The sequence below is a fragment of a genome, unplaced genomic scaffold, assembly GCF_019419815.1.
Source record: "Pyrus x bretschneideri cultivar Hongxiangsu unplaced genomic scaffold, Pyrus_bretschneideri_v1 Contig44, whole genome shotgun sequence".
NCBI classification, from domain to species: domain Eukaryota; kingdom Viridiplantae; phylum Streptophyta; class Magnoliopsida; order Rosales; family Rosaceae; genus Pyrus; species Pyrus x bretschneideri.
This window is the reverse complement of record NW_025999768.1, coordinates 328,050-350,826: the sequence shown is the minus strand read 5'-3', so window position 1 is coordinate 350,826 and position 22,777 is coordinate 328,050. Positions and strand designations below refer to the sequence as shown.

Genomic DNA, 22,777 nt, shown 5'->3' with positions numbered 1-22,777 from the left:
AACTACATACCGGAGAGAGATTCTTTTAAGTTTCCGTTAGGCATGTACCCGTATTTAAGTGCCAAGTTGTTGGTATCATCACAATATCCAATAAGTGAGGTTAAGTTTCTATTATGAATTCTCGGCAAAAGCTCAACTTGCAGCAACAAGGAGCTCAGCAATCTCTAAAACCATCTCCAATTTAAGGGCTAAAATCTCGTAAAATAGCCTCGTATTTTCAACTAGTCATCTATACGTTTGAGAGTAGTCAGTTTTTTTTCCTCCAACTTGTAAAAGATCTATAATTCCCACCCTCAACTTTATAATTTGTTAAACTTTGTATTTCGTTGTTCTTCTTTTTTTTTTTTTGGCTAATAATTTTGGAATTAGTTGTTGTATAATCAATCTTGTTTTAGCTTTACAAAAAATTTGATGTAAAAAGATTCAAATTCTGAAGAAGAAAAAAGAAGAAATTTTGATAGTGAAATATGAGAAAATTGAATTTTTTTATGGATTAGCAAACAAACGGATGGATTTTTAAAGAGTTTTGAAGGAATTTTGGTGTTGGACCTGAATGGGATTAATTAATCATATTATTTTGACCCTTTTTGGGCTGTTGAATTATTTTATTACTGTTAAAATTGATTAAATTGAATTTGAGTCGCTGGATTTAAAAATGGAAGTAGCCAGGCGCACCACACTGGATCAAAACCCAAGAGAAGAGTTAGCTGGATTTTGAAAAGAGATCCTCTCCGGATCTCTCCCACCAAAACCTAGGAATCCATAGATCCAAAACATTGAAATTTAATTCAACAACTACAAATCGAGGACTCTTGTAAAAGCTATAATAATTACAACTATTGGATCAAATTTTAATAGTCCAGATCTTCGGATCCCTATGATTTGCGGGAGAGATTCGGAGTAGATATCTGTCCCTGGATTTTAATGGCGCGCCAATATAGGTCTGGTACCATTGCTTTCCATGTGCTCGCCCGCAAGGAATTCCTCCACCCTATGTTGCTGACTCGCGTGAGGCCCGCGTGGGCTTGTTTCACATGCTGGCGCATAAAAGCTGGGGGCCTTGGCCCACTTGAAAACTTATCCCCCCGGGGGGGACCCGCAAACCCAAAATTCCCTTTTTCCCACCCTCAAACTACATTCCTCAGAGCTGTTTTGGGCCAAAATTTTTTATTAAACAACCTAACCAACAAGACAAGGCATTTAACTTGCATTCCGAGGAATTAAACTTTAAGAGCAGCTCCACCGGAGCAAATATTGCCCAGCACCCAGTCCAAATAACAGCCCGGCCTGCTCCATATGTGCTCCAGCCCGCAACCTTGCCTGGCACCCAGCCCGTGCCAGTCAAGAGCCCAGCCCAAAATGGACAGACCCATTCCCCGGTCTGTTTCTGGCGCGTGCACAACACGCGGGGGGGGGCGGCGAGTAGCCGACAGGTTTGCAGGCGCGGGGGCCCGCGTGCAGACCCACTTGCAGCGTCCGGGTGAAGGAAACGTGGCCTCCTCAGAGCCGTTGGATTTCCAACGGCTAGTTTTTTAGGCCGTTGGATTTCCAACGGTAAAAAAAATTTAAATTTAAATTTTAAATTGGACCGTCCGATCACAGATCAACGGTCCACGTTTATTTCACCAAAAATATATAAAAAAAAAAAAGGCCCAACGGTCAGAAATTTGACCGTTGGCCACGTGGCGTAATGAGTGCTGTTGGATTTGATTATTTTTCAAATCCAACGGTCCCGATTAATTACAACATTAAAATTTATTAAAAATTAATTAAAAAATGTCAAAATTTTTTAAAAAAATACAGAAAAATTTTAAAAAATTAATTTTTTTTTTCTATAAATACCTAACACTCATCTTCCACCTTACACCACATTTCAATATTTTCTACTGTTTATACGCTCTCCTTGAAGAAGACATTGTAAGAACTCAAGATTTGAAAATGATAAAGAAGAATTCTGAGCTAAAAAAAAGGATTGAGTTTAGTGTGAGGATGGATGTAGGGATGTAGGGTTTATATGGACAAAAAAAAAGAAGATGAGGTTCTGGACAATGCCACGTGGCACTACGTGATTGGTTGAAAATCTTAGCGGAAATCTATTCAAAAAATAGTACGTTCGGATAATGACACGTGGCGTGACGAGATTGGTTAAAAATCTTATCGAAATCTTGCCTAAATTATTGTAAACAGGAAGCGACACGTGGGTTGTCGGGATTGGTTGAAAATCTTAGCGGAAATCTATTCAAAAAATAGTACGTTCGGATAATGACACGTGGCGTGACGAGATTGGTTAAAAATCCTATCCGAAATTAAAACTATTTTTTTTTTATTATTTTATAAAAAAATTATTTAATATTTTAAATGGACTGGGCGCCAACGCATTTTTAGACTAGGTGCCAGCACATTTTTTTTTGGGGTGGAGATGCTTTGGCCTATTACTGTTCATTGAGTCTGTTACTGTTCAATTAAGTGGATAAATGGGCTGGGTGCTGGCGCAAAGTGGATAGGGGTGGAGTTGCTCTAACCGTCAAACCTCTGTAGATGACAATGGAGAAAGTATTTTAACCGCAACTTTCCCTATGTACACAATCCCAAATCCTCCTTTCCCTATGTCAATTTGAAAGTCTTCGGTGATTTCTAAAACCTCGTCATAAGTAAACTGGGACTTCTTTGATGCTAAAGGTGTTTTGTTACGTTTTTCTCCATCTGCAGCTTAAGTAGACAAAAAGACATGAGTTCAGACTAACTGGATTGGAATGTCACTACACCATAATAGCAGCATCCGTTCTAACCGAATAAGTATCAATGGTATAAAATGGTACCTGGCTTTCTTAGTCTTATAAGCTTCCATGCCAATATGAGCACCATAACTAGAAGGAGGGCCACTGCTGATAGTAATGATCCAAATATTGGAACAACAATGTTCTTCTTGCACTTGCTTGAATCTGAGCTAAAAAAATATAAATTTGAAGGACGCAATACCATTTGCTTTCGTTAAAGAAAATGTTAACCTATTCGGCACTCTCCATGAACGACTCTTGCACAGAGCGGTAAGACGAGGAAACTAGTTGAGATCTTCATCTCTATTTGTCTCATTGCAGCCCAAGGACTACCTGGTATTTAAAACCTGCGACAATGTCCCGACCAAAAATGCAGAAAAACGTATAAGTCAGTGTAGCTTTGTAACCTAATGCTGCACAACTTGCACGGCACATACATAATCCGTATTTCACGGAGATGCTTTAGTCTGCATCAATCATTCGATCATGCAATGTTCAAACTAAGAGCTATTTGGTCAAGCCATCGTACGTATTTTCTAGAGTATGCATTTCAAACATTGTTCCTGTTAGGGCTAGTGTGGTACAACCGTACAAGTCAGGGACACAACCCAAAGTACTTTCTTTTTTTTTTTTTTTTATAAATTTGGCCGCAAAGTCCATCCCACTTCAGGATTGCTATCATGGAAGTGACTTTGAGGAGAATTTATTGATAAACAAGAAAAATACAATATGTCAAGGGGGATATGAGGCCAAACCCAGACCATTAAAGAATTCATAACAACAATTCAAAATCTCTTTCAGCAAAACCTATAACAAGGAAGGTTAGAAATGTGAGAAATAAGTAGCTGCAGCACAAGGAGGGCATGAATCCCACTAATGGACACCGGGGTGATCAACACCATGATTGGCCAAACAATCAAGAACTTGATTACCCTCTCTAAAAATATGAGAAATCTAAACCTGCATGGAGGATAGTAAAACTCGACAGTTATGCTAACTAACCAAAAGTCTCCAAGGGATAATGTCAAAGAAGGTGAAGATGATGAAAGAAGATATGAACAACCAGTAAGGAGTCGCATTCAATCCATAAGGAATGCCAACCTTTATACCAATAAAGATACAGCATGAATAACAACGCGTAATTCGGCATCCAAAGAAGAGGCCAAGCTTATTGAACCCGCAAAACAACCAAGAGAATGACCCGTAAAATCCCAAAAGATACCACCAAATGTAGCCACACCAGGGGAACCTCTTGCAGCACCATCAATATTTATTTTGATCCAAGATTGAGAAGGCGAGCGCCACAATAACTCAATAATTTTTGGAGCCTTAGTAGGACGTCCACAAACACCAATAGAATGAAGAATGCAAAGCTCTTTCACAAAATTCTTCATATAGCCAGAATTGAGAGAATCAATTTCAAGGAGTTGAAATTTAATCGCCCTTACAACATAATTGATGGAAACAACCTCCTCATGACAACGAACAGCGTTGCGAGCATGCCAAATAGAATAAAAACTCAAAGTATTTGATCAAAATGATTAAGTCGAGGAAAAAATCAATATAAACTAGTATTCATCCTACACTAATTCACTGCACAAGAGAACCCACATCCATTTTTAACCCACCAAGTTTTGAACATGGGATGATTGAGAGTCGCCAGATGCATTAGCCATGTGTTTTATTCTTAGATTTTTTTTAAGGGTAATGTTAGGAAGATCAAATTTCTAAACCAAATTTTGTTAACCAAATGATGTGGATGTTGATGATTAGATTGTTATTTAAGTGTTGATTAATGTGTTTATTTTTTATTGGTGACATATCATTTGGTTTATAAATTTAGTTTAAAATTTTGACCTCCCTAGTTTTTTTTAAATTTTTTTTATTTTTTAAGTTTTTGATGATCGGAAACTACAAATCTATTCTATAAAGCTTATAACTTTATATATATTTTCCTACTTGCATATATAATTAAATATTGAATTAACTAACATTACTGTGTCAGGCTGCATCTTGATTTCATTGTCGGAGGACACTACGAAAGTCAGTCCAATTTGTTGATTGGCTCTGATTGCGTGATGATTATGATTAAATTGATCACAATATATAATAATTTTATATTATATAATTCTATCATTGACTTTGTTTTATTCATATTATATTTTATATTTATATCATTGACTTTGTTTTATTTCCGTTAATATTCGAGTCTTCCATAGAACTCACCGATAATTATCACTTTTAAAGAAGTCTCATTCGTCGAATTATTATCTATTTTTTTTATCCTTTTACGAAAAAAGTGAGGTCTTATCTCTTTTACATTCATCATATTTTCTAAAGACATCTTCCAAACCCTCTAATCTCAAATTACCCTTCCCAGTTCCCTTTTAGTGAAGCGCCCTTCTTTTTCTCACTCCCATCAAAGTGCTTCCTTTCTCTCAACTTTCATTCCCTTCATAATCTTATAAAAAGTTGCTAGACACACTTTTCCACCCTTTAGCCAAGTACATTTTGTTAATTCTTTCCGCCCCTCTTTCTCGTGAGAAATTTTTATTACGGTCGGAACAATGGTATACCACATATTTTTATGCAAGTGGTGAAAAATTTAATAGTTAAATTATTAGCTTTTGAGTAAATTGTAGCAATGATCCCTCAACTAAAAATCTATTACCATTGATCCCTCAACTTATCAAAATGTGTAGTTATAGTCTTTTTTTCATCAATTTCATCAAAATTTTGTTAAAATAAGTTATGTTGGAATGACCATTTATACAATTAGAGTCTCTCAACTGATCAAAGAACCTCCCAGTAACATAAAACTTTTTAACATTCATTCGAAATTCAGGAACAATAATTTCTGTTTAAAAAAATCGGAACTCACCAGTAACAAGAAGTAGCCCAGATGAAAGCTCCTTAAGAAAAACAACTCTCTTTCCCCTAAACCTTCCAGCTTATACAATCAGCACCGTCCCTGATGTAATACTAGCCCTACATCCAACCAACCAAATTAAAAAAAAATTAAAAAAAATTAATTAATTAATTAAATCATCAAACACCCATTTTCTAATTTCTATATTTGACAACAATTATAAATAAATATTATTAAAAACCGAATGATTCGAATTTGAAAAATAATTAAAATCTGAGAGAAAGTAGAGAAAAAGAGAACCTGAGCTTTGTGGGCCTGGGCTTGCGTTTGTTGGCGAGGGGTTTCTTGACATCGTCGGCTGGGTAGAACTTGGGCGGCTTCTCAGGCTGGGTCTCGGCTGCCGGCTTCGCATGGTGGCGAGGGAAGACGCCGCTGTTTTTGGCCTTGAGAGCCCAAAGACCACGCTTGTGGTACATTTTGGACCTCGAGAACTTACCCACCCGGCGGACGAGATCTGGGTTCCGGATCTTTCTGGGGTTCCTTGCTTTTGCTGCCATTGCTGAGCTCACACAGTCTCTCCGCGGCTTGCTATTTGCGATAAAGAGACGACGGACGAAGTAGTGCGGCGGGGGTTGAAGTACAACCCTAACTTCCGGTTTTAATTTTTTTTGTTTTTGGTTTTGGGCTTTGTATCAATCTGGCCCAAACTTTACTTGTTATATTGAAATGTTCTGTATTATTGAAAAACATTTGAACTTTAAGAATAATCACTTGTAAAAGTAAAACGATTGAGGTCTTGTTTGTCATGTTGTACATAGCATTGGATTAAACCAATAATATGGAATCAATTGTTGAGCACTTATGTATCAAGTAGGCATTTGACTAATTATTCTATTTTGGTTTCACTTATTTTATACGCTATACACACGTTAATTTGTACACTCTAAAATATATATATAGTGGTTGAAAAAATGTATTTTAAAGTCACTTAGTACTAATCTAGTGATATTTCTTTTCACTTGTAACTGCATGGTCTGATATTCAAATCTCGTTGATGACAAATTCAATACCAATTTATTCTACCACTCTACTTAGTCTAAAGCCTCAAACCATGCATGATAACCTCCAAGAAAAATAGATAAGATACAACATTTAGTAACATAATTTGGATTGATTTACTCCATTGAACAAAAAAATGAAGTGAAAACTTGTATACCAAATAAAAAACTCAAAATGAATTACAAGCCATTTAGAAATGCTTCTTTAAAAAATACTTATGCTCATAAGTGTTTTTAATAAAGTGCTTCTATATTTTATTTTAAAAGCACTTCCAAACATGTATAATATATGCAGAAAGAAATACAAAGTAATATGCAAAAAGATCAAAGAAAGAAAAAGAACTTTATGGATATTGTAGTATGTATATATCTTCTTCGTCAACTAGCCGAAAATGTCACCAGTTACCTAGGAAACGGTCCGGTCATGGAATCAACATTTGTGGAATCTGTATACACGGAGAGAACTTCAGGTGAACTATGATTATACGGCCCAAACGCAGCGCGAAGTTCTTCTATTGATCTTGGAGTTCTTTCTCGATGCCTAGACAACTCCATTTCCAAGCAATATTTGAGCTCAGACAATACAACATCCATTGCGACTCTGTGTTGGGAAGTAGAGGTTGTGCACGCCATTGCTATCTCTAACGCTTTCCAGACCGAATGCTCATCGAACTCTCCTTGCATCCTTTGATCTACAATACATTTAAGTTCCCCTTTTTCGAGCTTAGAACTCACCCACGTTGCTATGTGGATTACGTCATCACTTTTTATCACTGCAGGTTGGCCAGTGATTAGCTCTAATAGAACTACCCCAAAACTATACACATCACTCTTTTCATTCAGCCTTTGGCAATTGTAGTATCTGTAAACAAAAACTAATATTCATTAATCACAACGTCGTGGTTTGTATGCGGCTTATTGTCAGTTTAGTGCCCCTTCAATTTTATTTTTGATTAAGAGTTTGTTCCTTGTTTTTGCATCGTATTTTCGCATGATTATAATGGTAATAGAATGAGAAAATCTAAACATACACTGGATCAAGATATCCGGCTGTTCACTTGAGTCTCAATGTCACTAGCAAAAACCTTGGAAAGTCCAAAATCCGCTATTTTAGCTTCCAAGTTTTCGCTTAAGAGAATGTTGGCTGTCTTCACATCTCTGTGGACAATAGGCGGCTTGCATCCGTGATGCAAGTACTCGAGACCTGCGAACCAAATTTTGCATTCCGTTAGTAGAACAATAATTTGTGTAAACATCATCACATCTATTTCACTGAAATAACAGGAAGCACGAACCTTGTGCAGCATCGATTGCTATATGAAGTCTCATTTCCCATGTCATCTGCGAACTCCTTTCTGCATCTGCAACCAATAATGTGTGTTGTGTTCACTAGATTTAAGATGGACCAACATAAACTTGCGAAATTTCTCTATCTTGATAACAAGATTATACCTGAGAGAGAGTTTTTTAGGTTGCCATTAGCCATGTACTCGTATATAAGTGCCAAGTTGTTCGCATCATCGCAGTATCCAATAAACGAGGCCAAGTTTCTATGATGGATTCTCATCAGGAGCTCAGCCTGCAGTCAAGAACAAACTCATCACAACGTGCATCAAACGAGACTAGGCTTGGCATTTACCTTGCATTCCAAGAAATTCTAAATGACAAACCTCTGTTTGGAACTCCCTAGGTCCTTGAGTTGATGATGCAGAAAGCATTTTTACCACAACTTGGGTTCCGTCTTTCATGCAACCATGGTACACAGTCCCAAATCCTCCTTTCCCGATTGAGGTTTGTAAGTTTTTGGTGATATCTAAAACCTCCTCATGAGTAAACTGGCACTTCTTTGATGCTATAGCTGTTTTGTTAAAGGGTTCTGCTTCTGTACCTTTAAGTACACAAAAAATTATCTGTACGCATTGTATAAATTTTCATTCGATCTAGACAACCTGTTTCGAGAGTTCTTCTTTGTTCAAAGTAATACTGTTACAATTTGGGGAGCTACTGAGATCTGTAAAGGTACCTGATTCTCTTTTTCTTCTCAATTTCCATGCTAGCATCAGCACTATAACGACTGCTAGTGCTGATACTAACGACGCAACTATTGGAGCAACAATTTTCTTCTTCTTTTTGCATGAACCCGAGCCACAAAGATTTTCGGTATCCACACTGAAATGAACACAAAAATTCTTCTTATTTCTGTTATTTTTTGAACCAAAGGCTTGTTTCTAAACCAGATACACAAGAAGCGATTTTTACCCCAGTACAAGTAATCCAGCTTCTGATCTCTCGCGAAGAGCGTTTGGAACTGAACCAGACAATTGATTGCCTTTCAAATTCCTGCAGATCAATTCTTAATAATATGGAATTCTAGTATCAAATGAGTCTATGATCATGTAGGGATTGCACTTACAAGAGAGTGAGCGACTTTAGTTCTTCCAAGAACTGAGGCACTGGCCCGGTTAGGTTATTGTTCGACAAATCTCTGGGAAGAAAAGCATTATAGTTAGTAGGTTCTGCAAGATAGTAAAGTGGATAAATTCGGCAAGATGAGTCTTCAAGGAAGCACAGTGAAGAACAATTACAAGGACTCCAGTGATGAGAGATTGGCAATGGAAGCAGCTATTATCCCATTCAAATTGCTTGAACTCAAGTTTCTAATCACAATAAAAGACAAATCGGCTTAGAATTAGATTGAAAAGACAAAGAAATTGTACGAAGACTAGTTCCTTAGAAGGACTCACAGGGAAATAATCCGAGGAAGCGAAACGCTGTAGTTGCATTCTAGTCCTTCCCAAGAGAAATTCCTAGGTCCACAAGGATCACCAGCCCAGATTTTTTTTATTTGATATGTAGTTTTGACGTTCGTTATGGCATCAGCTGCAGTCATTAACAAAACTAGATCAAACAGGACAGATAAAGCTAAAAATTGGTCAAATTTAAGAGAGAACAACCAGCGGTCACCAACATTGTTTCCAACTTAATCATACGCACAGTTCGCTACTATATGTTGTATTTTATATTGTCAGGATTCCGAGGTGGGATTTTTATATTTTTCAACAAGCATTTCTTTTCCAGAGGAAATAAGCATATATCAATACTTGTAAGAATGTTCTTGTTGATTTAACAAAGGAAGACATACCATCTTCACCATAAGTAGGTGATTCAACCAGCTGCATAACTTGGAAAACTTCAACAGCATTCAGAATCGGCGGAAGGGAAGAGTCCTCTGTCTTGTGTAAAGAAATTTCGTGATCCTTTCCCACCAGAGCTCTTGAATTAGATATCACGTCTGCCTGTAAGTAACGGGGAGTGAATGGTCCAAACAATGGAGATCCATTCCATGATATTTTGAATTTTCTTGACTGATTCTTCTCAAGTTTCTCCACTTCAGCAAAGTACATAAAAACATAAAACCGAGCATTCATGTCAGTTGTGTTCCAGTACAAATTTAAGGGTTCACTTGCATTCTGAGGTGTAGCTGCAGTCCGGATTACTTCCAATGGCACTCTATAACCGTTCTCATAGGTAGTAATCGACGAAGAAGTACTAATTGGATCCCAAGAAGGTGAAATGTGACGTGACCAAATGCGATCATAAACATCATCTCCATATCGACCTGTTCCATTGCCTTGTCCAATGTCCAGTCTTTCAATGAGTACTAATGATGCAGAAGTCCCAAATTCAGTACCATAAGTTGAGCTATTAAGCGGTCTAAATTCCAACGCTGAAATGAAAGGAGTTCCCAACCCTTTATTTATTAGACAAATGTCCACGGTATTTGATTCTGCAAAACCTATAATCTCCTTAGTAACAATATCTGAAGCATTTTCAAACCTCACTGTCGACCAAAAGTTGACGCCGAGATAGAGATCAAATTCGGGCAGCTTGTTTTCTCCATCGTAGTTTCCATACAAGAAGGTAGCTCTAATCAAATTCAAACTGCCATTTCCTGCTTCGGGTTTCAACACGTAGCAATTTTTGTTTCCTTGAGGAAAACTCCTGAGGTCTGAGAGAGGGAAAGGGAGGTTGGGATTGTTTGGATACATAAATTCAGAAGAGATGTTCTGGTTTATCCCTGTGTCTATGTAATCTCCATCCGGTGAGTATGTTATGTTCGTATCCGTGTCTTCGTAGAGCTTCGAGGGAGAACCACAATCAATGCTTATGAAGTCTACTCCAAAACAAATAAATGAAATAAGTCTTAGAACTCAAGCAACAAATCGAAAGAAACAGATTCTTTTTCTACAAGTACATTTAGATCTAAACAAGAAGTTACAAGCAGATGCATAAAGAAAATGATCAGACAAGACAACATATCATTTGGCTTCGAAAAAAAAACGCTAACCTATCCGGCGCTGCGCACGAACTGAACTTGCACAGAGCATCAAAAGGAGGAGGAGGAAGAACCCAGTTGACATTTTCATCTCTCTATCTCTCTCTCTCTCTCTCTCTTGGAGCCAAATAATCTGATACTGAAAATGTATGTAACTGTGGAATATTAAAACTAATGCTGCAAAACCTGCTGCAAATCCTAAGAGAACTACAACTTGGTGTTTTAGGTCAGCATTTTTCCGGGTCAAAGCATTTCGGATATATTTTATTTCACATGTGAAATACAACTGTGCTTGTCATAGCCTCGGCCAATCAATTAGTCAGACTAATATTTTTTAATTTTTTTGAATTTTTCAACCTATGAAGATTTAAACATTTTCGAAAATTGGCTAAAATGATAAAAATACAAATTTCGGTGGATGAAAGGGTCACTTTTCGAATTTTACTGATACATGCACAATATTTAATTGATAACATCATCAATATTTGATTGAAATGTTGTTACTTTTTTTTTTTTTATTATTATTATTTTAGCAATTGAGATTTGTAAAATTCTCATTTCAGGCAAATTCCCTTCATTTTATAACTTTAACTGTGATTATGACATAACACAATTACATTGACTAGAATAGATATGCTGCCACATGTGCTCCCGAGGTCGAGTTTTGGACCTGCATTATAGATTAATTTAGGATTGTGTTCTTTACAAATTTATTTTTATTTCTTACACACATTTTTTAATTTTTGATTGTTAAATCGCATGAATTAAAGAAGATCGATGGTAAAAATTAATAAAAGTGTGCGAGAAGTAAAAAATGATTATGAATAGCACACTTTTAATTTAAACCAGGGTGCGACTGACATAAATAGACAAACAAAAGAAAACTTAAGATGTAGCAATTAGTGATTAATTTAAGAACAATACCCAGTTACTCAGATATGAGTAGGAACTTCTACTCAAAATTTCTCAAAATTGTTCGTTATCAATTTATAGAACTTCATGTTTATAATCAGAACCGTTCATATTATAAATCATCCTATAAAGATCATCTCTGCAAAAAATCAATTAAAATTTAGGTTGTTTATTCATCAAAGTGTTTAAAAACAAATGAACGGTATTTGTAAAAGCATTACAACCCGTCTATGCATTTGCTACAATAAATTGACTAAACGACCTTAGTTTTAGTTTGTTTTTTGCAGATATGATTTTTACAGTGTGATTCATAATATGAATGGTTCTGATTATAAATACAAAGTTCTTTGATTAAAATACTAAAAGTTTTAAATAGGAGTTCTTACTTATCCTTGAGTGAGCAATTATTGTTATTAATTTAATAGATAAATAGCACATGAAAGCCAAAACCTTCATGCCGACAAGCAGAAAGATGGTAAGAAACGCAACTACAAATCCAAAGTCTAAAAGGCAGAAAAGGTGGAACCTAAAAGGCTGCATCTTGATAATTTCCCACAGCTTTGCTTATAATATTCTAAACGCAAATTGTGTTTATGGTAATGTCAAATTAGTCGGTATAAGGGAAAAAAATATAGAAGAAAGAATGAAGATTATAATCATCCACTGTTATGGACACACTGGTATCCATGCCATAAAGTATAGGGCCCTGTTTGGCAGCTCGGACTGTACTGACTATTTCTGTCGGATAGGATAAATAGCCACCGGATAGTACTGACTAAATTAGTCGGGCGTTTGGTGCAGTATCGGATTAATGACCGTATTATTTATACTGTGTTTGGTACTGAACCGGATAGGACAAAAGAAAAAAAAAATTAACAAAACTTTCTTTCTTTGTTGAACTTTTCTCATATTTATACCTATTGAAAACCACATAAATTTTCCAATAACAAAGAAAAATAGTAAATTTCATACATCAAATTCAAAATATTTTCTAATAACATAAAAAAAGGTTCACAAAAAACAACTACAATCGTTACGATATATAATCCAACCACATATCCAAGTTCATAAAATATACAAATGCAAGGTAGTTTCAGTAAGAAACAGTTTGTCCAGATAGCCAAAATATATGCATGCTACTTTTAACAAAATATATGCATGCTACAGTTTTTAACAAAATACATCGCAAATTCTTAACAACTGCCTCCTCAAGTATGGAGAGCAATGCATCTTCTTCATGTTGTTTCCAAACCCTTCTACTTCCTTTTGGTTGACTACTTTGTTCACTTTCAATTCCTACAATTACATACACAACATGTGGAACACCCTTTATATTGGCATTACGACATCTAATCAATAATACATATAATTAATAGTAAGTGATAAAAACCATAAGCAAATCATCACACACACGCTGCACGCACACACACACCCTGCACACACATACACACACACACCCTGCACACACATACACACACACACACACAATCTGCACACACACACACGCTGCACACACACACACAATCTGTACACACACACACACACACTCTCTGCACACACACACAATCTGCATACACACACACACACACAATCTGCATACACACACACACACACACACACAATCTGCACACACACACACAATCTGCACACACACACACACACACACACACTCTGCACATACACACACACACACACGCTGCACACACACACACAATCTGCACACACACACACACACACACTCTCTGCACACACACACACAATCTGCATACACACACACACACACACACACACAATCTGCACACACACACACGCTGCACACACACACACAATCTGCGCGCGCACACACACACACACACTCTGCACACACACACACACACACACACGCTGCACACACACACACACACACACGCTGCACGCACACACACACCTTGCACACACATACACACACACACCCTGCACACACATACACACACACACACGCTGCACACACACACAATCTGCACACACACACACGCTGCACACACACACACAATCTGCGCGCACACACACACACACAATCTGCGCGCACACACACACACAAATTCGACCCCAATAGAAAGCCCTAAAATTCAAAAATTCTAATTAAAACACAAAATTACATAATCAATTGCATAATTAGAGAGAAAATGATAACTAGATTCAATCAATTGAAAGAAAATTGCAAGAAAAATAGGAGGGGGGGGAAGAATAGAGGGAGGGGCGGAATCCTAGAAGAAGAAATCTGAAAAGTATTGTGATTCAAACGAAGAAGAAGAAGTTGAGAAGACGAACCTGGGATGAGAGGAAGAGAGAGTGCCTGGAGAGGAAGAAAGAGCACCTGGAGAGCACTGGAGAGCGCAGAGATGGCGAGGAAGACTGCTCTTTCCAGACGCCCGACTAATTTGTACCGTGTATTTGCACGGTATTACTAAGCAGGTAAGCATCGGTTAAAAAAGGTGGGCCCGGATTATTTAATCCGGTGCTTATTTAATCCAAATGATCACCAAACACGGTACACCGTATTATTAGTCCTATCCGGTGTCTTATACGGTGTACCAAACAGGGCCTTAGTAGGTGTTCTAAAATAAATCAAATCTCATCAAAATTTTCACTTTCTTAATTAAGTTGAAAATCGTTGAGTTTCTTAATCATGATTGAAAGACTTCATAGCTATTAGTTACGTTATTATATCAAAAATATTATCTAGAAACATCCAATATAATGACATCTCTAATGAACTTGTGATGTCTATTGAATGGATAACAAATATTTTGAACACGTGACAAATATATATTAAAAAGAGAAATACACTTTTAAACACTTGCCGGGTGGCGCCCCTTGGATTATGCCTTGGTTTATCTTGTCCGGCCGGCCGCACTCAGAAACAGATGCCATCGTTCTCTTTGTTTTGTTCTCTCTCTCTTTCAGTCAATGTTAACCTATTTTTAGGGACCAATACATAAATCCTACGGAGAATACTTCGGGTACTCACTGGGGAGTAACAAATATACTGATTTTATTAAGTAGAACAATTAAATAACGACACATGTTCATTTAATGTATAACCAATCAGCCTTTATTCTTCTAGCCAAACATGTGTTATTCTGCTATCCAAACACATGTCTTCTTCCTCAGTGAAACACTACCCAGCCGTCCATCACAATCCACCATCTTTTCCCACCATCACCAACCAGAGTCGCCCAATCCACCATACTTTAACACACTGATCCATCTCCTTCCTTCCTTCCTTCCTCCCTTGATTTGGTGCTGCCATTGCAAATCTACCATGGCTGCCGTGACGCCGTCAGACCCACCCCCGTCCCCTCTCCACCCATTCGCCTCCCTCATTACTAACATGTTTCCTCTTCAATCCCTCTCTTCTCCGGTGAGCCATTAACAATCTCTCTCTTTTCCGTCGACCCCAAAGCCAACCTCACTCTCTCATGCTCTTCGACGGCAACGATGGGTTAGAAGATGAACAGTCACGGAAGAGAGTGTGAGTGTTTCAGGACGTTTGGTTACAAGAATAACGGGTATATTTAATTTGTTTTAGAATAACATGTGTCATGATACTATTGGGCCAACTATAAGGGTCAGTAAATTGGATTCTCACACTTGGAAAGCTCTTAGAACATCTCCAATGGTTGGGCTAAAAGCTAAATATTTTAGCCCGGAAAATTTAACTTTTAGCTTAGAAACAACTTTTCTGATTCAACCGTTCTAGTTTAAAATTTTAGCTCGGGATTATTAAAAAATGAACTTATGCTATTTTTTTTGTTAAATTAATTTTTTTTTTAAATAAATTTGTAGACTATCGTAAATTAATTTTATTAACATTTTAATTTAAAAAAATTTAAATTCCGATAAATATTGGTTGTAGTCCACTCCGATTTCTGGGCTAAATTTTGGAAGGAATTTGGCATTGGTTTAGCATTTAGCATTTAGCCCAAATTTTCCCCTTGGGTTGGAGGGGGTTTGGGGGGAAATTTTGGGAGGTAATTTTGCTTTTAGGCCACTATTAGAGTTGGTCTTAGAGGTCTGAAAATTTGATCAAATTGTTAATTTGAAAATTTTATTTTTTATGAGATGTCACGAAAGAACTAATGCATGCGTTGCACTTCACATTCAAACAGCATGTTGCTTGAAAAAACAGCATGTTGCTCTATACTCTTCAGATGTTAAAAATGTATATAGAGAGTCTTCAAACATGTTCTACGGAAATGGAAAATTTGATCAACTTGAAACACATTTATTTCGATGAGAATATAGAAGCTTCATTTGGGATGACAAGATTGATTCATCTGCAAATGCTAACTTCTTTTATTTTTGATAGAGCAAGGCGTCATAGACTTGATGAGCTGGGAGGGTTGAATCAATTGAAGGGGGGACTACTTATTGGACCATTGGAACATGTGAAAGACAAGGAAGAAGCAATGAAAACAACTTCAGTGGATGGAACTGGCTTTTAGTAGATAGTATTGTGTTCGGGGTTTGCCTTAATTCCAGCCATATACAAAAGTCTCGTGGGGTCTTGTCATATCATCAAATATTATTAAGCCTGTGATTCAACTTCTAACTATTAGCAATCTTTCCATTCTCTGACATCCTCTCATCTCTTTGTAGCTTTCGCGCGACTATGGAAGGTGGAAAGCTGTTAGAGGTTCTCTATACTTATCCGTTGGAGGGAATACTAAGGAAGGTGGGTACACTTGCTGCTCAAGAAATCAGTCTTTTCCGAGGATTCAAAAAGGAACTAACTGAGCTTCGTCAATCGATAATGGCAATTCAAGAGTACTTAGGCGATGTTGCCTACCAACCACAGGATCGGGGCATGGCAGTTAGACAGTGGGTCAAGAAACTGAAAGACGTAGCTCGTGATGCGGATGACGTCTTGGAGGAAATCAACTACGAAGTTCTCCGGCGTAAAGAAGAGCTTCGAAACCATTTGAAGAATAAGGTACTCAACTTCCTTTCACTCTCCAATCCCATTTTGTTTCGTCAAGAAATGGCACACAAGATTAAGAACATCAATGCGTCGCTGGCGGTTCTCAAGATTGAAGCATCTCTGATTCACTTAGTTGCAAGGAGAGTCGATGCAACCACCCCAGGTATGGGGAACAGGGAAACTGTCTCAAGCTTTGGTGATGATGAAAAGATCATTGGAAGGGAGGAGATTGTGTCAGGTATAATTGCAACCTTGATCGAGTCCAAGAATCAGGAAAAGAACCTTTCGGTTATGGCGATTGTGGGAATGGCGGGACTTGGAAAGACGACTTTGGCAAAATCAATATTCAATGAAGATGCTATTGGTAGACATTTTGATGAAAAACTGTGGGTGTGTGTATCTAACACCTTTGACGTTAATTTGATTCTAGATAGGATGCTCGAGTCGCTTAACTCGGACAAGACTGGATTTAAAAGTCAGGAAGCATTGCTTAATACTCTCAGAAAAACATTGATAGGGAAGAGATATATGTTGATACTCGATGATGTTTGGAATGAAGATGAGACTTTATGGAGCAGCTTGATGAGTTGTTTGTTAAAAGTTAATTCTGCTCCCGGAAGCATTATCATTGTTACTACCCGCAGTACCGAAACTGCATCGATCACAGAGACGCTGCCGCGATGTTGTTTGGGGATTCTATCAGTAGAGGATTGTTGGTCCATTTTAAAAGGTGAAGCTTTTCCAGATGGTAGTTCCACCCTAGATTCAGCTCGTGAAACCATTGGAAGGGCGATCGCTGAAAAGTGTGCTGGTGTACCATTGGTGGTAAAGGTATGCATTAATATATTATCAAAAATTTGCAGCATGTTCTATTGTCATATTTATTTGTTATATTTTAGTTCTATTTATCGCTTTAGTGAATTAGTGAAAAAAGCTATATTTTTAATTTGTGAAAAATTCTAAGTATATTTCTCAATCAAGAGTTTTGAGAAGAGTTCTAACAACAAAAATTGTAAATAAAGTTAAGATTAATTTAGCCATTTTTCTAAGATTATTAGTGAAACTTTAATCAATTGTAAATTTTTTTTCCGTTATTTATTTTGCTAATTTAATTGTTATATATATATATATTTTTTTTTTTTTAAATACGGAAACTGTAACTTATGTACCACCAGGTTTTAGGAAGCATGATGCGTTCTCGAAATAGCACACATGAATGGCTCTCAATTCAACATAATAAAATATGGGAATTACCAAAAGCAGAGGATAGAATCATGTCGGTATTGAAGTTGAGTTTTGATAATTTGAAATCGCCATCTTTGAAGCAGTGTTTTGCATATTACTCAATGTTTATGAAAGATTGTAAAATTGAAAGGGATAACTTGATCGAGCTTTGGATGGCGCAAGGATTTCTCCATACTTCTCCCACAAAAAATATGGAGGATATAGGGAATGAATATTTTAATATTCTACTGCAAAACTCGTTATTTCAAGATGCTATAAAAGATGAGTATGGAATGGTTACCAAATGCAAGATGCACGATTTAGTGCATGATTTTGCAGAAGAAGTATTTAAATCTGAAAGCTTGACCTCGGACCTCAATGAGATGGATGATACACTTGAGATTCAGCATGTTGCAAGGATTTCTTCCACTACACTTGAAAGAATTCCACAAGGGAGTGTTAGAAGATTGCGGTCATTGTTTGTTGATGGCAAGGTCCCTAATAGCATCTTACAAAGGTTTACAGGTTTGCGGATGTTGAATTTATACAGGGCTAAAATTGAGGAGTTGCCTAGTTCAATTGGTGATCTAAGACACATGAGGTATCTGAACATTTCTGGGACTAGAATAAAAGAACTCCCAAAGTCTACTGGCAAGCTCTATAACCTTCAAACGTTAAGAATGTGTGAAACAAACTTTCTTAAAATGTTTCCAACAGAACTGGAAAATTTGATCAACTTGAGACATGTGTATTTCGATAAGGTTAGGAAAGTTCCATTTGGGATGAGAAGATTGACTGATCTGCAAACATTATCTTCCTTTACATTGGATAAGGCGAGCAGTCATGGAATTGATGAGCTGGGTGGTTTAAACCAATTGAAGGGAAAACTTATTCTTAGATCATTGGGATGTGTGAGGGACAAGGAGGAAGCACAGAAAGCAAATTTAGTGGGAAAGGCAAACATACAAAGGTTGGAACTTTGTTGGGGGTTTTCCAGGGCAAGAAACGCGAATCTGCATGACCGGGATATACTAGAAGGGCTCCAACCGCCACCGAAGTTAGAAAGCTTAAAGATTTTGAACTTCAAGGGTACTAAATTTGCATCATGGATGACGGGTGATTTGTTGCCATTCAATTTAACAGAGGTTGAGCTGTATAATTGCACAGATTGTGAAGAAGTCCCAACACTCGGCCACTTACCAAATCTTAGAAGTATTGTTTTTTATGGTATGGATAAGATTAAATGTGTGGGAGTCGAGTTTTATGGTTACAACTATGTTAAGAATGATGGGGTGGCTACAACCAGCAGAAGAAGGAATCAGACGTCCAGGGTGGCTGTGTTTCCAGCATTGAAAAGCTTAAGAATTGAGAATTGCCCAACTCTAAGTGAATGGAAGGAACCGGTTGTTCAGGTAGTGTTTCCCTGCCTTGAGGAGTTGACTCTTAGGAATTGTATGGAATTGAGAAATGCTCCCACTCAGTTTCCGTCTCTCCGGGAGTTGGAAATATTGGCTGTTGATAACACCTTGCCAATAGAAAATATATGCAGTCAAGTAACCACTCTCGCTTCTGTCGAAATATATGGTATTAAGGAGCTTACTTGTCTGCCGGCAGGAGTGGTGGAAAAGAACCACAATCTGAGGTCACTGGTAATCGAATATTGTGAAAAGATGAGGTATTTATCTGATGCACCACACACGCTCCCTCTCCTTGAGAAGCTTATTATACGGCGCTGTCCTAGTCTTTTAGAGTTGACTCCAATTACACGCGGCATACCATGTCTCCGTGAATTGAAAATTGAGTACTGTGAGAAACTGTCAAGCTTGTCTTTTGGGTTAGAAAATTGCAACGCCCTTGAGACGTTGGAGATTGAAAATTGCCCCAATCTAACATTCATTCCAATTTCACCATCCCATTCTCTTCAGGAGTTGAACATATTTGGTTGCCCAAAGTTAAGATGCATTTCAATTCACAGTCTGCCTTCCCTCTGCAAATTAGTTATTGAAAGGTGTACTGCACTCATGGAGGAGGCTGAAGAGGAGGACGAGGACAAGAACGAGGACGAGTTGTCGTTAAATGGTTGCGCATGCCTCCGTGTTTTGGAAATTAAAGCATGCAATGGATTCACAAGTATACTGAGTGGACTTCATTCCTGTACTAGTCTCCGCAAACTGTTTATCGAGGATTGTCCCAATTTGAGGACTTTGTCGGGTCATGGGATACAAACCCCAGTCTCTCTTGAAGATCTGAGTATCAAGAATTGCCCTAATCTAGAGGCTGTTCCTAGTTTAGGCAACCTCAAATCCCTTCGTCAGTTGCATATTGAGAAATGTGGTGGATTAACAAGTATACCAAGTGGGATCGCATCCTGCACTTCTCTTGCCACTTTGTCTGTCATAGGTTGCCACGATTTGATATCTCTGGCAGATCAAGATGTGTCCACCTTGCAATCCCTTTGCTCTTTAAAATTGTCAGATTGTGGGAAATTACAATATTTTCCCAAGGGGCTGCAGTCTCTATCTCGTTTGGAAGAGATGTCAATCGGTGCATACTGGGAGGAGCTAGTTTCTTTCCCGGATTTTCAAGTTCCATCACAACTTGAAAGATTAGAGTTGCTGGGATGGCCAAAGCTCAAGTCTTTACCTCAACAAATTCAAGACCTAACTTCTCTAACATGTTTGTCCATTTATGGTTTCGATGGAGTGGAGGCTCTTCCAGAGTGGTTGGGCAAACTTACATCTCTTACACAGTTGCAAATTCGTGAATGTAAGAATCTGATGTATCTGCCTACCGTCGAAGCTATGAAACGTTTAACCAAATTACATGACCTAGAGATTGATTTGTGTCCGCGTTTGATGGAAAGATGCGACAAGAACAGCGGCCCGGAATGGCCAAAGATTTCCCACATTACAAATAGCAGTGGTAATTTTTTTTCTCCAATTCAGCTATTCATGTATAATTTGTTCAATTCTCTTCGTCACTTTTTGTTTTCTGCTGTATTAAGTATTAATTGAACATATTTCTTGACTAGTTTACTCGCATGACGTATCGGATAATCACTCGGAAGATTCCAATTCGACCCATTAGACGCCCCAACAATCTCGCACATTTGGATATTCATGCTTTTAATCTTTAAAGAGGAATATATGCATAGGCGAGTAGTGCCTGTCCCGATGGTGTGCAAGATTTACTCTTATGCTAATCGTTTCAAGTTCACATTTAAGCAAAAGTAAGGTTTTCATACCACCACCTCCTCTTCTCTTTTGATGTATGTAGCTCCAATGTTGTTTCACTGATGGAATCTATTATATAATTTCTTATGTGGTTTTCAGAAAGACATTTACTCAATTGGAACAACAAGTGATGCGTAATATTTAAGACCAAACGTTGTCCAGGTACTTCAATCCTTATCATTTGAGATATTTACTTTTTTTTTTCTTCTTGAAATCTTGTGTTGATTATGCTTTTACTTCTGAAATATTTGTATGGAATACGGATAGTAGATTTTAAAGGAGTGGATTTTTTTTTTCTTTCCAGAGTGGCTGGATAACCTTGCATCTCTGACTTCGCTGCATATGACGAGGTTGGTAGAATGTGATGTATGATGTATCAGCCTACCGTCGAAGCTTATGCAACACCTAACCAAATTGAGAGAGCTAGAGATTGAACTCTCCCCCTGTCTAAAGGTAATTATTTTCTCGTATCAATTATTCAGTATTTGTTTGTTTCGACGCTGTCTTTCTTTTCTTCAGTTTTGAACAAAAATCTCCTTTGATCAAGATTACTTCAAATCCTACTTGCTTCAAGGTGCACCATTGAGGACTGTGATAATGTGCTCGTGGTTGAAGCTATGCAGCGTCTCGCCAAATTACATGAGCAAGTGATTCGTAATTGTCCCTGTCTCAAGGAAAGATGAGCCAACTAGCCCAAAACAGCCCAAGATTTCTCAAACCCAAACTATTGAAGGCAATTGTTTTCTCAAATCAAATTATTCATGTTTGTTTAATTCCCGTCCCTCAAATTTATTTTTTTCTTCATATTACTGACCAAACGTCGTTTTTCATGCTTCAGTTGACATAATTTGTTGGTTATCAGAAGGGTCTCAATCAATCGGAACATCAAGTGACGTGCAATAGGTGCAAACTCGGTCCAGGTACTTCAGTTCGCTTTCCCCTGCATCATTATTTACTCATTGCTATTGGAGATCATGCAGATACAAGATGATAGTAATCGATGAGAGATACCCAAATAATCATATTATTCATATCATACATTTTTTGCAGAATCATAAGGTCACTTACTAATTTACTAATACGGAGAATACATACGATTATTCCTAGAAATCATTTTGGTATTTGTGTATGGGATGTGTTCAGAGGTTTATTACCTTCGATCCTTAACATATGAGATAAATTTCCCAAGAATTGTTGTGTTAATTTTGTTTCTACTTTATGTTTTGTTTGTTTTCATCTGCAGCTTTCTAGGTCCTTATCTGTCACAGAATGGCTCTCGCCCCACGCTACTGAAACTTTGGTGTCGGTATGGCCTTGGATGCGGAGGAAATTATTCGTTGTCTCACTTGTTAGGAGGAAGATTTAAGTAGGAGGGACATGATCAGTTGGAGGAAGCTAAACCTTC

The 22,777-nt window shown here is 37.6% G+C and overlaps 3 protein-coding genes and 1 long non-coding RNA gene across 11 annotated transcripts in view; 1 reads left to right on the top strand and 3 right to left on the bottom strand.

Annotated features, from left to right (window-relative positions):
• The window catches only part of LOC125469629 (probable LRR receptor-like serine/threonine-protein kinase At4g29180), a 36,188-nt gene extending 24,913 nt beyond the window's left edge, over positions 1-11,275 (bottom strand). For 2 of the 6 annotated variants that reach the window (XR_007251862.1, XR_007251863.1), the window contains exons 1-2: positions 11,053-11,261; positions 9,847-10,878 (exon numbers count right to left, since the gene is read on the bottom strand). Coding sequence is in view for 4 of the 6 variants with exons in the window: in XM_048567225.1 (XP_048423182.1) it covers positions 7,742-7,908; positions 8,000-8,065; positions 8,157-8,283; positions 8,375-8,592; positions 8,728-8,873; positions 8,964-9,044; positions 9,118-9,189; positions 9,290-9,361; positions 9,449-9,584; positions 9,847-10,878; positions 11,053-11,131 (2,196 nt within the window). In the remaining 2 variants the exon portion in view is untranslated. Of the gene's footprint in view, positions 1-6,801; positions 7,567-7,735; positions 7,909-7,999; positions 8,066-8,156; positions 8,284-8,374; positions 8,593-8,727; positions 8,874-8,963; positions 9,045-9,117; positions 9,190-9,289; positions 9,362-9,448; positions 9,585-9,846; positions 10,879-11,052 lie in introns of those variants that run through there. The other 4 variants (XM_048567225.1, XM_048567222.1, XM_048567224.1 and 1 more) reach the window with 4 other exon arrangements.
• LOC125469633 (60S ribosomal protein L6-like) lies at positions 3,797-6,546 on the bottom strand. Its single transcript, XM_048567230.1, has 2 exons — positions 5,947-6,546; positions 3,797-5,765 (listed from the first exon to the last, which is right to left on the bottom strand). Exons 1-2 carry the CDS (start codon positions 6,201-6,203, stop codon positions 5,729-5,731), a joined length of 294 nt encoding a protein of 97 aa, XP_048423187.1. The 5' UTR covers positions 6,204-6,546; the 3' UTR covers positions 3,797-5,728.
• Positions 11,276-12,962: 1,687 nt separating the features above from the next.
• On the bottom strand, positions 12,963-14,699 carry LOC108866546. The gene is made up of 2 exons (XR_007251925.1): positions 14,263-14,699; positions 12,963-13,248 (listed from the first exon to the last, which is right to left on the bottom strand). It is a non-coding gene; the product is annotated as an uncharacterized LOC108866546 (long non-coding RNA).
• Positions 14,700-15,329: 630 nt separating this feature from the next.
• Positions 15,330-22,099, top strand: LOC125469713 (putative disease resistance protein RGA3). Of its 3 annotated transcripts, none has more exons than XM_048567434.1 (7): positions 15,330-15,503; positions 16,304-17,746; positions 18,091-21,061; positions 21,171-21,368; positions 21,472-21,534; positions 21,677-21,825; positions 21,947-22,099. In XM_048567434.1, the coding sequence occupies exons 2-4, from the start codon at positions 16,607-16,609 to the stop codon at positions 21,224-21,226; spliced, it is 4,167 nt and encodes a 1,388-aa protein (XP_048423391.1). In that variant the 5' UTR covers positions 15,330-15,503; positions 16,304-16,606; the 3' UTR covers positions 21,227-21,368; positions 21,472-21,534; positions 21,677-21,825; positions 21,947-22,099. The 3 variants fall into 3 exon arrangements, with proteins under 3 accessions (XP_048423391.1, XP_048423392.1, XP_048423393.1); XM_048567435.1 differs by having other exon boundaries at positions 21,920-22,099; XM_048567436.1 differs by having other exon boundaries at positions 21,171-21,373; positions 21,476-21,534.
• The last annotated feature ends 678 nt before the right edge of the window (positions 22,100-22,777 follow it).